The sequence below is a fragment of the Gymnoscopelus braueri genome (genome assembly GCF_963280865.1).
Source record: "Gymnoscopelus braueri genome assembly, chromosome: 24".
NCBI lineage: Eukaryota > Metazoa > Chordata > Actinopteri > Myctophiformes > Myctophidae > Gymnoscopelus > Gymnoscopelus braueri.
This window is the reverse complement of record NC_137626.1, coordinates 13,165,974-13,182,506: the sequence shown is the minus strand read 5'-3', so window position 1 is coordinate 13,182,506 and position 16,533 is coordinate 13,165,974. Positions and strand designations below refer to the sequence as shown.

Sequence of the window (16,533 nt, the reverse complement as noted above, 5' to 3'; positions counted from 1 at the left end):
AAAGTACAAATATCTCAAAATGTTACTTAAGTACAGTACTTAAGTAAATGTACTTAGTTACTTTCCACCACTGCATGCAATCAATTCTCAACCTGTTGTTTCGGGCACCCCAACCCCCTCTTGTGTTGTGTGTTGGCTAGTGCTGCGTCATACTAGTACTGCGTCATAAGCGTCATACTGGTTGCAAATGAAACCAATTCTGTCAGGTGACCTGACAGAATTGGTTTCATTTGCAACCAGTATGACGCTTGCTTGCCTTGCATCCAGTCAGTGTGACGTCGTCTGTTAACGGGTCTAGCCTAGGCATGGGCCTTGTTTCCATTAGGTCATGTAGGTGGCGCACTTGACTTTTCTGTCTGCCGGACATAGTTTTATCTTCTCGCCAAAAAGTGGAATTTACACAAAACAAAGGTTAGAGACGTTTTCATGTATATTTTTAATTGTTTTATTTATAACTCCTTTTATCATTTTTTATTTTTTCATTCAATATACATAAAAATGTGCCTAGCAAGCAGATGTGAACACTGAACAGGCGCGTAGCTGTGAAATGCACTCTAATATATAAATTAGGGCTGCAACCTCAACACATTAATTTATGTAATTAACAGTGGTGGAAAAAGTACTCACATTCTTTACTTAAGTAAAAGTATAAATATTGCAATATAGAAACACTCTGTTACAAGTAAAAGTCCAGAATAAAAAATGTACTTGAGTAAAAGTACAAAAGTATTGGTATAAAAATGTACTTAAAGTACCAAAAGTAGAAGTACAAAATATTTGAAAATAGCAGATCTACAAGCTCACAACGCGTCGCGGTGCGACGCGTTGTGAGCTTGTAGATCGGCTATTTTCAAATAGCCTAGGTATAAAATAGGGCTGAAGTGGTTAATGTATGTTTTATAATGTAATAATTTATACCTACAAAGTAACTAGTAAATAAAGTTTTCAAATAATTGTAGTGGAGTAAAAGTACAATATTTGCATCTGAGATGTAGTGGAGTAAAAGTAAAAGTATTGGAAATGGGAAATACTCAAGTAAAGTACAAATACCTCAAAATTGTACTTAAGTACAGAAATTAAGTAAATGTACTTAGTTACTTTCCACCACTGGTAATTAATTACAAAGCTTCTAATTAATTCGAATATATCTGTTTTAATCGAGTCCCAGCCCCAATATAAATCTGTTGTTGTGGCAAAAATGTACCCTATTCGTGTAACGACGGAACCCGAGAGGACTCAAACTGGGAGAGTCGAACGATACCATGTCATATGGCGCGTTAATGTCTTTGCATAATAACTTTGCATACATTAAACAGGTCATAACATGTCCCTAACACACTGTGACGAACATTATGTTAACTTACAGGTGACTGTATCGTTGATGCGTCTCAAACAAACGAGAGAACGAAATAAAGACATATAACACAGCCTGTTCAGTGGTGGAAAAAGTACGAGTAAGTATCAGTACTGCTATTAAAATGTAGAAATGCTCTGTTACAAGTAAAAGTCCGGAATTCAAAATGTACTGCAGTGAAAGTACAACAAATATTGACATCAAAATGTACTTAAAGTACCAACAGTACTCTGCTATTTTCAAATCTTTTGAAAATAGCAGATCTACAAGTATGACGCATTTTGCTATTTTCAAATGGCCAAAACGTATATGGCTGAAGTGGGTAATGTATGTTGTGTAATAATCAAAATCTTCAAATTAACTAGTAACTAAAGTTTTCAAATAATTGTAGCGGAGTAAAAGTATAATATTTGTCTCCGAGATGTAGTGGGTGTAGAAGTAAAAGTACAGAAAATTCTTGGTAATACTCCAGTAAAGTAAAAGTACCTCCACATTGTACTTAAGTACGGTACTTGAGTAAATGTAGTTACTTTACACCACTGCTGTTCAAGAACATAACTGTGCTTAAATACTATGCAGAGTTGCTTTGAATGAGTTCTATTTATGTTTATTTGACAGGGACAATACCAAAAAAAAAAACTATGTATCATCAAGTTATAAAAACATGAGACTGTTGCATTGTAAAGGGGTTCTAGTCAAGACTGATTTGCAACACCTGTCACTGGTTAGGCCTTTCTATACACATATTTACATCATTGGAAAAAAATATTCCAATTAAAATAAGCACATGTAAGAATTCTAATCTAGAAAAAAACATTAAATGTAAAAAAAAAAGAAGTAATTCTGATACTTGATGTACTGTGACTTGAACCTAATAAATTGCATTACAAAAACATTTCCCAAATTGTAATCATAAAAACAGTAGGTTTTTCCTCTTCAAAATTGTGGATTATGTATTTATTTATTTAGAACAAAATGTGTTTAAACTGCATTTCTCTCTGGCAGGAGATGGAGTTGTCAGAATGCTGATACCAGCTTCAAAACTCAGGATGCCAGTGCAATTGACAAGGTAAACAAAAAACTCTGTCTCACTAGTGCCCCCAGGAGGCACACACACTCATTGCCATAGAAGTGTTTGTTCAGTAACAGGGGTCTCCCCGTCTCTCCAGCTCTTTAATAAACAGAAAATACATGTTCAGGCAGGTGACAAAATCTCAGCCAATCAGGAAAGAGTACCCATTTATCAGCTTATTCTTTTTTGTGTTCCAGTTCCAATTCTGTCTGCTCATTTCTTAGTGTCATCACTTCCAATTTAATCTGCATCCTGACTGAGTCCTCTATCCCGATTGGATACAATTGGTATCCCGACCTGTAAAATGCATTTTCTGTTTAATAAAGAGCTGGAGAGACATGGAGACTCCTGTTACTGAACAAACACTCTATACTATAGCAACGAGTACTATCAGAATATAGAGCATCTATGCATCCACACACAAAATGACATGAGCAAAAACAGTCACTTTTATCACCACTGACACACACACACACACACACACACACACACACACACACACACACACACACACACACACACACACACACACACACACACACTGCAGCAGCACTAGGACAACACTCCAGTCCGGGGCGCTCCTACCTTTCAAAACATACCAGCGTCATCAGCCTCATGTCGGCACAATCTCCCTCTATTGGCCGCCGATGGCCCGGTGACTATTTTCCGTCACTGCCGATTGGTCGAGTCACAGGCACAACAGTGGGCAAGAGGAGGGACGAGAGAGGGGGGGGGGGGGGTTTACAGAGATAAGGGAGGGTGGGAGTAATATCATCATGAGAGGAGAGAGGAGTGAAAGGAAAAACAGAGAGAGAGAGGCAGGGCGGGAGAGAGAGAGAGAGAGAGAGAGAGGGAAGAGAGCAACAGTGAGCCTAATAGAGCAGAAAAAAGAACAGCTTCAGGCGAAAGGACAAGAAGAGGAGAGAAAGACATTGGAAGGAGGAGAGACTCTCTCTAATAAGCATCCCCTGCTTCTTCTTCTTCTTCTTCTCATGTGCCCTTCAGCTTGTTGATGATGAGACGAGGAGGAGGAGGAGGAGAAGGAGAGAGAAACTGGCGGGAGTGATGCTGATGCTGATGCTGCTGTGTCGTTCTAACTGAGTCCCATTAAGACATCAACAACAAACCGAGGCGGACCGGACCCTCTCTAACAGCTCACGGGACAGACGGACGGGGGAGTCGTTTCGGGGGGGTGTCAGAACACACCGGACCCTCTCTAACAGCTCACGGGACCCCGGTACGGGAGGAGTCGTTTCGGCGGGGGGGGGTGTCAGACCATGCAGAACCTACGCCACGCAGCCACCGAGGCTTTCCATCGCCTGGGTAAGCAAGCCAGCGCATGCAGCGGCATTCTCTATCTAACCCCCTACAGGTTGTTATGTTAAGGTTGTCCGGGGATAAGGTGACGCACACACGCACGCACGCACACGCACACACACACACACGTCACACACACACACACACACACACACACACACACACACACACACACACACACACACACACACACACACACACACACACACACACACACACAGTTATAATTGTACAGTGTGTGTGTGTGTATTTTACATAGTCAGCATTGGGGGGAGAAATGCACTGTAGTCGCAACAGCAGAAGTGCGGCTCGTGTCATAATGACTTTAGTTGCCAAGTGGCTGCGCAGGAACTCAGCTTTGGTGACAATGGTGCAGCAAGCGACGAAGGGTGGCTGAAGAAGAGGCAATGCTCACTTGTATTGCGTAGATTGTTTTGGGGGGGTCTTGGGGGGGTCTTCTGTCAGTCTGCGATGGCTTGCAGGCCATGTATGTATGTGTAGTATGTGAATTCAGCATTGGGAAACAATGAGTGAAGTGAAATTTTGTATCAAAAAGTCACTTTATTCTAAAAAATACAATAATTAGTCAGATGGTGCAGAGCAGTGGTGTAAAGTAACTAAGTACATTTACTCAAGTACTGTACTTAAGTACATTTTTAGGTACTTTTTACTTTACTGAAGTATTTCCAGTTGTCTGTACTTTTACTTCTACATCTCGGAGGCAAATATTGTACTTTTACTCTACTACAATTATTTGAAAACTTTAGTTACTTTGCAGATATAAATTATTACATTATAAAACATACATTAACCACTTTAGTCCTATTTAATACCTAGGTTATTTGAGAATAGCAGAGCTACAAGCTCACAACGTGTCGCATCGCGACGCGTTGTGAGCTTGTAGATCTGCTACTTTCAAGCATTTTAGTACTTGTACTTTTGGTACATTTTGATACCAATACTCTTGTGCTCAATTTAAACTCAAGTAAATTTTGAATTCCGGACCTTTCTATATTTTCTTTTTCCTTTTATCTATTCAGGGAAGCCCATTGAGAGCAAGCTCTCTTTTTCAAGGACGCCCTGATGACAGCATATAAAACACATGCACAACGAAAAGCAATAACAAACATTTGAATCATATTACAATCGTCGCGTATGCAAAAAATAAATATAGTGTTACATGAAACAGGTGCAGTCACTATGTAGTGGGTCCTCAAGAAGCACCTTCTTGTAACAGAGTATTTCTGCATTGCAGTATTGATACTTTTACTCAAGTAAACAATGTGAATACTTTCTCCACCACTGGTGCAGAGACGCACCAACAGCAGTAGCATACTGCACTGCAAAATCCTGAGTGTTAATGTAACTCAGAGTTCAGGCTTGCATTAGCACTAGATTTTGCTCTGCACTGTGTATATAATGAGCAACATCTCAACTAGATCTGATATCTCCCCAAATTAACCCTTTAAGACCGGGAACACATCTGTGTCATTATAAGATGTCTTTGGCTATTCAAAAATAGCAGATCTACAAGCTCATATGAGCTTGTACAGATCTGCTATTTGTTTTTAAATCGTGAAAATGTGGGCAAATATTTGAATACCGGTATATATTTTTTAAAGCGAACATGTTTAACTCAAATCTTTACTTCTGGGGGATTCTACAAATGTCTTCTAAATCCTAACCATTTAAAAAAAAAAAAATTACATTGCTATAATCAGTGGTTCTCAAACCTTTTCATGTCAAGGACCCCCAAAATGATATGTATTTGGCCACGGACCCCTCATCTCAAGATATTTTGTTCCAGGGACCCCCCAGATGCAAAGATTTGAGTTAAAAATGTTCGAGAAAAAATAATAATATATATATATATATATATTCAAAGATTTGCACACATTTTCACGATTACATTTTCTTTTAGCAGATCTACAAGCTCATAGCGCGGCACTCGGTGCCGCGCTATGAGTTTGTATATCTGCTACTTTTTTAATAGCCAAAGAAACCTAAAGTGACACAGATGCGTTCCCAGATCGAACGGGTCAAAGATCATGCAGTATATTTTATGTACGTTTCACACATAGAACAATTAGCCACAATATACGTTTGAAATAATTGGAAGTGTATTTGCTCAATATATGTTTCAATATCAGAATAATACCGTATTTCCCCCATATATTTAGAACAAGACAAATAGGGTTTCTGTGTTTTGAGACATACTGTACACGTGTATGATTAGAGAATAGGTGTTGGTGTGACAGGACGATACCTTTTTTTGACGTACATCACCATTATATGGCAGTTTCTACTGCATTATGCTGTTGTCAGAGTTTTTTTTTTTACTTTACTGGAGTATTTCCAAATTTCAGTACTTTTACTTCTACTCCACCACATCTCAAAGGCAAATATTGTACTTTTACTCCACTACAATTATTTGAAAACTTTAATTACAGTACTTAGTTACTTTGTAGGTTTTTGATTATTATTACAAAACATACTTTAACCACTTCAGCCCTATCCACAAGTTTCCTAGAGCGTTGTGGGCATCACTTCCTGTCGATTTGATCACATGCCCTATAGGAAACTTGTGGATACATATCGGCCATTTGAAAATAGCCGATCTACAAGCTCACGATGCGTCGCGATGCGACACATTGTGCGCTTGTAAATCTGCTATTTTCAAAATATTTTTATACATTTGAAAACTTGAAATGGGATATTCTGCATAATGAGTACTTATACTTTTGTGCTTTACGTATTATGTTGATACCAATACTTTTGTACTTTCACTCAAGTACATTTTTAATTCCGGACTTTTACTTGCAACAGAGTATTTTCTACATTGCAGTATTGATACTTTTACTTAAGTAAACAATGCGAGTACTTTTTTCCACCGCTGGTATTTGGTTGCACATTGCGTTGCGTACCGAAAATAGCATATCTACAAGCTCGCAGCACGTCACATCGCGACGCGCCGTGAGCTTATTTTCGATGCGCGGCACCCACACGCAACTCAGTATAAATCGGGCCTGAGTTCACAGGAAGTTCAGGGAAAGACATCCCTGTTAATATTAAGACCTGGAACGCATCTCTGTCACTTTTTCATTTGAGCTAAAAAGCATTATTTTACACTTTGGCTATTCAAAAATAGCAGATATACAAGCTCATAGGTACGAGCTTGTAGATCTGCTATTTTTGAAAAATCGTGAAAATGTGTGCAAATCTTTGAATACATATTGTTTAAAGCGAACATTTTTTAACTCTATTCTTTGCTTCTGGGGATCCCTGGAACAAAATATTTTTGAGATGGGGGGTCCGCGGCCAAATACATGTCATTTTGGGGGTCCTTGACATGAAAAAGTTTGAGACATAGAAACATGAGTTTTTTCAAAGACATTTTGTAGAATCGGAGCCTGAGGCCTTAATGGGTTAACGCACAGAGCTCGGACTGGAATAGACAGTGTCAGTGATACTAGACCAGTGGTTCTCAACCTTTTCAGGCCCCCCTGACCCCCACAAAATAATCATATTTGAACTGGGGACCCGGACCCCCCACCCTGACAAGCACTTGGAATTGTAGGAGTTGAGGCGTTATACATTTAGTTTGACTCGGTTCCACAGATAAATATTGTGAAAAAATAGCTGATCTACAAGCTCACAACGCCTTGCGCTGTGAGGCGTTGTGAGCTTGTAGATCAGCTATTTTCACAATGTTTGCCTCTTTTTTATATTATTTGACAATTTGGCCAATGTTTGCCCAGTTTTTATTGGATAGTTTGTTGAGTATGCTTTTGATGCATATTTCTTTTTTCTTCTTCTTTCCTTAGGTATTAAAAAGGTCTTTTATTTTCACTTTACTGACATCTGGAGACCCCCCCCCCCCCCCCCAAAAAAAGAAATCATGTGGGACCACCCTGGGGGTCCTGACCCACTGTACTAGACGACACACTCCCTTACACACATTTAGAATCAGAAATCATCTCAATTGACAAGTAACTTGCATGAAAAATTTGTTTTTCTGAGGGCCAGTAAATGTTGTAGTGATTATACTGCTGTACGAAACAACAAGTCAAGTCAAAACTATACAGTAGTAGATATTTCATATTTCATATGTGTAGACTCAATGCGCTTCAAAATAAAAACCATTGTAGGTAAACATCAACCATGACAAATAAAATAAAATAGGATTATATAACATTGGTTATTGCATACAAGATAAATGAAAACATAAGAATGAAATACAGCAAAAAAAGAACAGTACAATAAGGTATAAGCACATACTTTAAACCTATATAAAAGCTTATGAAAAGAGATGTTTTTAGTCTGGACACATTGACTGCCAGAGCATTTTCATAATATACTCACCCAGTGAGTATATGTTGTTTTATAACCTTTTCAACCGGTCACAGAAATGTTATATCCATAATAATCCGTGATCGGATCGTGTCTGTAAACAAAGACGGTCCATGCCCCGAAACCTAGAGGGAAAAGTTTTCCCAGGCGAGCGGTCACCAGCACACCAGGCCGCAGGCACCATATCAGGCAACGATGCGCGTATTTCCCCCCTCCCCCCACTGGCCACAGAACATTTATATATATATTGTGATCGCGTGTCAGAGCGTTGGTAAACACAAAGGGGATAACTGTTCGTCGTCCAGAGAAAAGAAAAATATAACCGGAGCTTTCCGTTCGTGCCCACACCGTGTGAAAACTATGATGTCTGGACAAAACCAGGGCAAAACTAGTTAACTCAAGATAAAACCGGAAACACGAAACGGATAACGGATACTTCCGCATAGGATAAGTGAGATGGGACTGGGAAGAGAAAAAAAAATCAAAGATGGTACAATAAACAGCGCGATCGGTTATTAAACCACAATTAAACAATAGAACGCAGATCTGCGTTCTTGGCAGCCAAGTGATTACTAATTAAATAGAACGCAGATCTGCGTCTATGGCAGTCAATGTGTTGTTAAAAGAAAACACGGTTGTAGCAGACCTTATTGCTACAAAATGAGATTTCATGGTGATGTGCGTTGCTTACAAACACACGTAAAAACACTCGCATATAAAGTCAGAACTAGTCCTGTGAATGCAGATGGTCAAGTGCATTAGACTGGGTTTTTCATTTGACATAATTCAGTTCTCGTGTAACTGGCAGCCCCCCCCCCCCCCCCCCCTCCCGCCTGTCATCTAAATCAGATCTCCTCTCCTTTTATCTTTTTTTCACTCTCATGTTCCCTGATGTAAAAACGGCCCCTGCCTTGCCTCTCATCTATCCTGTTTCTTATACAGGATTTGTTCGTTTGGGTCATAGTTTATACGGGCTCTCTTCACATCGCACGTCATGCAGGTGTTTGCGTGTTACTCAAGCAAATGAATTAGATGGGACCTTACTTACACAGTAAAGTGTAACTAAGTAAAGTAACTAAGTATAGTTACTCAAGCACTGTACTTAAGTACAATTTTTAGGTATTTGTACTTTACTTGAGCATCTCCAATGTCCAATACTTTTACTTCTACTCCACTGCATTTCAGAGGCAAATATTGTACTTTTACTCCACTACAATTATTTGAAAACGTTAGTAGTTTTAACGTTGTAGATTTTGATTATTATTACAAAACATACGTTGAACACTTCAGCCCTATATACATTTCTGCCATTTGAAAACAGCAGATCTACAAGCTCACAATGCGTCGCATTGTGAGCTTGTAGATCGCTATTTTCCAAAGATTTCTATACATTACATACATTTGAAAACTTGTGAAGAGGGACATTCTGCATAAAGAGTAAATTCTACTTCTGTATTTTAAGGACATTTTGATACCAATACTTTTGTACTTTTACCCAAGTCAATTTTGAATGCCGGACTTTTATTTGTAACAGAGTATTTCTACATTGCAGACAGTATTGATACAGTACTTTCACTTAAGTAAAAAAAAATTGAGTACTTTTTTGCACCACTGGTACTAGCACAAGAACCTAACACAGCGGTCACAGAATACAAATGTATTTAGAGACAAAACACACCTGTTGGGCCAGGCACATACCGTATACGGACAGTACAGCACACAGGTGCACACGCGCACGCATATATCCGTATACTCTCGACACCCGCGCGCCCCGGCGCCCCTGTTATGCTAGCATGTGCAGGCAGGTGTGAAATTAATCCGTCTGAGGGACGAGAACTGCCTCTCGCCCGGCAGAAATGCACACGAAAGCAAACCTGTGGCATGGTGTCGGCATGGCAACGCTATACTTGGTAGCGAGGAAAACGACAACACCTCGTTAGCGGTGAGGTGTCGAGAATATGTTAACCCATTAAGACCGGGAAACGCATCTGTGTGTCATTTTAAGAATTCTTTGGGCTATTCAAAAATAGCAGATCTACAAGCTCATAGCGCGGCACCGAGTGCCGCGCTATGAGCTTGTAGATCTGCTTTTTTTTTTTTTATCTTGGAAATTTGAGCAAATCTATATATATAATAATTTGTAATATAATTTTTTTAAAGCGAACATTTGTAACTCAAAACATTTTGAGATGGGCATGTTTTCTAAATCCTGCTACTGTACATCAGCGGTGCGCCCAACTTTTCCATGTCAAGGACCACCCAAAATGATATGTATTCGGCCGCGGACCCCCATCTCAAAATACGTTGTTCCAGGGACGCGTGCGCGTACGTGTGTGTGTGTGTGTGTGTGCGTGCGTGCGTGCATGCGGCCGTGCGCGTATGAGTGCAGGGGAGTGATGATGATGATGATGATGATGACACTAGTCCCGAGGGACCCCCGGTTGCCACTCAGCATCCCACCTAATTGGCAAGAAACGTGACACCTCGGTGCTGTTCTTTGCAGACGCTACTCGGTATAGAGAGTGGGAGGGGCAGGAGGGGGGAGGGGGGAGGGGGTCTGTTTTTGCTCGTTAAGCGGAGCATCCACCAGCTCTTTGAAGAGTTGTTCCATGGCTATAATGAAGGTGCAGGGGCCCAGGGGGGGGTTTTCCCCTTAGGTAACCCCGCAGTGGTGGAAAAAGCACTCAGATAATTTTACTTAAGTAAAAGTAGCAATACCACGATATAAAAATACTCTGTTACAAGTAAAAGGCCTGTGTTCAAAATGTTACTTGAGTAACGTTACTTGAGTAAAAGTACAAAAGTATTACTAGCAAAATATACTTAAAGTACCAAAAGTAAAAGTACTAAAATAGCAGATCTACAAAAATAAAATAGCAGATCTACAAGCTCACAACGCGTCGCGATGCGACGCGTCGTGAGCTTGTAGATCGGCTATATTCAAATAGCCTATGCATACAATAGGGCTTTTTATAATTTGTTGTTTTATAATATAATAATTTATATCTGCAAAGTAACTAGTCACTAAAGTTGTCAAGTAATTGTAGTGGAGTAAAAGCACAATATTTGCCTCCGAGATGTAGTGGAGTAGAAGTAAAAGTACTGAAAATTGGAAATACTCAAGTAAAGTACAAATACCTCAAAATTGTACTTAAGTACAGTACTTAAGTAAATGTACTTAGTTACTTTCCACCACTGGATAACCGCGTAGCATCGAGACAGAGCCCCAACAAGAGACAGAGCCCCAACATATTTTGATGGGGATCGGCGGCCAAAAACATATCATTTTGGGGGTCCTTGACCAGAAAAGGTTTGAGCACCACTGATATAGTAACGATAGTTTTTTTCAGAAAATACATTTGTCAAATGTTTGACAAATGAACATTTGACAAATATGACAAATGTTTGCTTTAAAAAAAATACATATTCAAAGATTTGCAAAAAAAAAATCACGATTTTAAAAACAATTTGCAGATGTACAAGCTTGTAGCGCGGCACTCGGTGCCGCGCTATGAGCTTGCATATCTGCTATTTTTTGAATAGCCAATCAGCTAATCGCCTTACATGTCACAATGAAAACATGCAAGACAAACTATAGCACTTGCACAAACTGTATGATATTGCAGTATATTACTGCTTTGATTTCATTGTAAGCAGCTCTGGATGAGAGCCTCGGCTAAAACGTCTAAAATGTAAAAAAAGTGTGTGAATCTTACTCTGTGTGTCGCCGGCTGTGTAAAGACATGCGTATACAATTTGGCAAGTAGTGTAAGTGTGTAGGTGGACTGGAGGGCTCTCTCTCTGTGTGTGTGTGTGTGTGTGTGTGTGTGTGTGTGTGTGTGTGTGTGTGTGTGTGTGTGTGTGCGCGTGCGCGTGCGCGCGCGCGTTGGTGTCGGGGGGGGGGGGGGGGGGTCCTTTGCAGATAATATTGTATATATATATTTTTTTGCTATACTCAAAATACATTTTCTTCCAGGGTCCAAAATATATGTTATGACGATTCTTTCCCCCTGTCTGGGAACATGACGCAAGTGTCATAGTAAAAAAAGAGTACCATTACACAGTCTCTGGATTATGCTACAAATATTTTAAGCTCTACCTTGAGCCTGAACTCCGCCAGGCAGACATGCTGCCCTCTTCGCCAGGTCCCAATGTGGTGAAACAGCCTGCATTTAAAGAGACAAGGTGTCAGATATTGAAAAGACACAGTCAACTATCCAAACCTGATCGCCTGGCTGTAAAATGGTAAATGGTACATTTTATATAGCGCTTTTAGTAGATTGTGTATTACATTCATTCACCCATTCACACACACACTCATTCATACACCGATGGCGGAGGAAACCATGCAAGGCACCAACCTGCTCATCGGGAGCAATTAGGGGTTCAGCGTCTTTGCTCAAGGACACTTCGACACTTAACTCCTCTGGGGGAACCCGGGATCGAACTGGAAACCTCACGGCTTCCATCCGGCCGCTCTACCCCTGAGCCACTGCCGCTTTTTTTTTATTTGAGCTAAAAAGCATTATTTTACACTTTGGCTATTCAAAAAAAAGCAGATATACAAGCTTGTAGATCTGCTATTTTCGAAAATGTGTGAAAATCTTTGAATATATATATTATTTTAAAGCGAACACTGGATCCCTTGAACAAAATGTTTTGAGATAGGGGTCCGTGGCCAAATACATATCATTTTGGGGGTCCTTGACAAGAAAAAGTTTGAGCACCGCTGATATACTGTAGAAACATAAGTCTTTCAGAAAAACTGTTGGGATTTAGAAGACATTTTGTAGAATCCCCAGAAGCAAAGATTTGAGTAACACATGTTTGCACAAATGTTCACGATTTTTCAAAAATAGCAGATCCACAAGCTCGTAGCGCGGCACTCGGTGCCGCGCTACGAGCTTGTATATCGGCTATTTTTGAATAGCCCAAATAAATCTAAAAACGACACCGATTCTTTCGCGGTCTAAATGGGTTAAGACGTTGGATAATGTTTAAGGTCAATGGCGGGCTGAGGTCTCGCTTGGTTTGCTGGAGGAGTCGCAACAGTCCACGTCCAGGAGTCTCAGTCAGTTCTCGGAGACGGAAAGACTTTTCCTTTCTTTCCAACCAATTTATGGGATTTAGAATTCTATAATGAAATTCTGTAGCATCTCTTAATGCTGCGACTGGTTTAGGCGAGAGGAGACACAATCATCGCCCACGGCCACAATTTGTCAGCGTTTTTTGACTGGGTGGCTTGTCTAGTGGTAATCTAATTCCCCACCAGATTATGGCATTCATAATTTGTTTATAAAAGCCCCTGGAGTCGAAAAGAAACGTGTGATTCCGTTAGCTTCGTGTTGTTGTTCTTTCTGGCTGCAGCTGCTGGAGTGATGCATAATTCAGTGGTCACTGTCTGTGCATCGCTCCACTGCCTGTACCTGTCACCGCAGCCGCACGTTAACAAACCGCCTCGCCCCCTGACAACCCACTTCTTCCCTGGGGGGGGGTCCCTCAGTGCCCCACGGGGGCCATCACTCTCTGTCTCTCTCTCTCTCTCTCTCTCTCTCTCTCTCTCTCTCTCTCTCTCTCTACTCGCCTCACCCCCCTGCCTACCATCATCCCGGCTTCCCTGGTCTAAGCACATTTTATTATTATCGTATATCAAACCATTCAATCCGGGAACGCATCTCTGTCATTTTAGATTTTTTTTAACAAGTTCTGTATTGACAAGCAGCAAACATGCTGATATACCACTGTGATATCATTGTGAGATTGTTTATTTATAATACTATATATATATATATATATATATATATATATATTTCTTTTTTTTCCCCATAAATCAGTGCTATTGAACACCCTTTACGTCTGTGTGTTTATTAAAAAAACAGCTAAACCAGCCAACTCCACCAAAGGAGGGTGGAGTTAGCTGGTTTTGCTGACTCCAGGCTCCACCCCCTTTTGTCCATTTAGCTGTCCTTATAGCCCGCCGAAGTCTGACGTCATTTACACATCCTTTGTTTGTCTACCTGGTTCGCAGTTTTCCACCCCCGTTCTGAATCCCATAGACGTATTTAATATCGCGTCAAATAAGAACTGTGTTCCAAAAATAAACAAATGACCACGGCGGGTTGACTCTTATGGATATGAAGCATCAACTGACGGTGAGAAAACGCTAATGTTACTTCCGCCAAATTAGTTACATTTTCGGCAGAAACAGACTGTATCAAATATAAGTGACTGACTATCATAAACTATACAGAACCTCCTCCCTGACAATAACGCCGACACGCGGTGTTTATTTTTGGACCACAATTCTTATATGAGACGATTCTAAGATGACCCAATGTTATTCTCCATAGAGAAATTACTTCCGCAAACCTGGGGATGAACGAGTGACGTCAGGACTTCGGTGCTCTATATCAATGATGAACAAAACCTCCTAACTCCACTTTTTGTTTTGTTTTTGTCATTTCCTGAAAAATGAGCATTTTGGAGTTAGCTGGTTTCTGCCCGACAGCAGAGATATATATGTATATACATTTATTATTATTATTAATATTATTATTAATATTAATATTAAAGTTAGGGTAAGTGATATTTTTTGGTTAAAACAAAAAGTATTTTGTTAAAAGGTTAAAGCACTATATTCTGATAGTAATCATTGCTATAGTGTTTGTTCAGTAACAGGAGTCTCCATGTCACTCCAGCTCTTTAATAAACATAAAATACATTTTCCGGTAGGTGTCAAAATCTCGGCCAATCAGGAGAAAGTACCCATTTTTAAGCTTTATTTTTGGGCGGTGTAGCCGCCCCTATAAGTGGGGTTGGGACACCTCATTAGCTGTATTGTGATTGGCTCATTAGTACACCCCTAGCTGTACTGTGATTGGCTGACTCTATTGGCTGACTCTATTCAGCACTGTGATTGGCTAGCGAGACACATGATGACGACCACACCGCCCACTTCACACTGGGTGTGATTTGATATATGATATATATGATATAAGTGAGATTTGGAAAAATGTACAAATATCTTGGGCAGTGAAACCGCCCCTAAAAGTGAGGTTTGGAAATTTGTACAATTATCCTGTGCTGTGATTGGCCAATCACAGCCTATTCAGGACTGTGATTGGCCAGTGTCACATGACACATGTGCATAGCCCTATATAAGCAACCATAACTTGAAAAAAAACATAAATTTGTTTTTTTCAAGTTATGGTTTTGTCCATCATAAAGAGTGTTTCAATAAATGTATTTATCCTTTGTACATGATTGATCGACTCCATTCAGTATTGTGATTAGCTAGCAAGACACCGCCCACTTCACACAGGGTGTGATTTTTTTTATAGTGTTCCAGTTCCAATTTTGCCTCATTTCTTAGTGTCATCACTTCCAATTGAACTTGTTTAATCTATATCCTGATTGAGTTCTCTATCCTGATTGGATAAAATCTGAAATGAAACTGAAACTGAAACGAAAATGCATTTTCTGTTTTATAAAGAGCTGGAGAGACAAGGAGACTCCATTTACTGAACAAACACTCTATCTATAGCAATGAGTACTATCAGAATATAGAGCTATTTAACACTTATTCTAACTAAAGAAAATCACTTACCCTACCTTTAATATTATTATTGTTATTATTATTTGAACATGTTCACCTATAATGATATGCCCAAAATAGGGACATCATGTTGAAAGTGTAGCCTCCTCACAATAGATGTGGCGAATATGCACATTTCTCTAGCATGCCATGATTATGATTAAGTGCTACACTAGGGGAACGAGCGCCAGGGGGGGGAAGGTGATAAATATCCCTGTCTTTAGAATATAATGGTAGATAAGTGTTAGGTCAAGAGATAAAAGCTATGGGAAAGTAAGGTAGGGAATATTCCTGTGTCCATTTGTGAGGCAAGCTAGGAAAAGAATTACGAGCTGAGATTTCACATTTTCACATTTCTTATACGATTGTTTGACACATTTTGCCGCTGCAGAGATCCATTCCAGAGTGAATTACAGCTGACAGCCAGGGTTGCCAGGTCTGCTTATTATTATTTCCCCGCGAGATTTTATTTGAAAATAGCCGACCTACAAGCTTTGTAAGCTTGTAGATCTGCTATTTTCAAATAGCTGATGTATATGTTAAAGTGCTCATGTGGCCCATAGTCGCTTCTTTTGGGCTGGTTTTCCTAGACCTGGCTGCTTGTTTCTCTCACAGAATCTGGCAACACTGCTGACAGCGACAGGGCCTTTTCACTTCCTACAGTTCCAAATCCATCATGTTCATTTTGCTCAGTGGTGCAAAGTAACTACAGTAAGTACAGTACATTTACTCAAGTACTGTACTTAAGTACAATTTTGAGGTACTTTTACCTTACTGGAGTATTTCCAAGTGTCTATACGTTTACTTCTACTCCACTACATCTCAGAGGCAAATATTGTACTTTTG

General features: G+C 39.9%; 1 protein-coding gene across 1 annotated transcript in view; it reads left to right on the top strand.

Annotated features, from left to right (window-relative positions):
* The first annotated feature begins 3,580 nt into the window (after positions 1-3,580).
* Positions 3,581-16,533, top strand: part of cdk15 (cyclin-dependent kinase 15) — a 104,913-nt gene continuing 91,960 nt past the window's right edge. Inside the window, exon 1 of the mRNA XM_080422652.1 lies at positions 3,581-3,749. Coding sequence (XP_080278778.1) covers positions 3,704-3,749 — 46 coding nt within the window. The 5' untranslated portion in view covers positions 3,581-3,703. The remainder of the gene's footprint in view (positions 3,750-16,533) is intronic.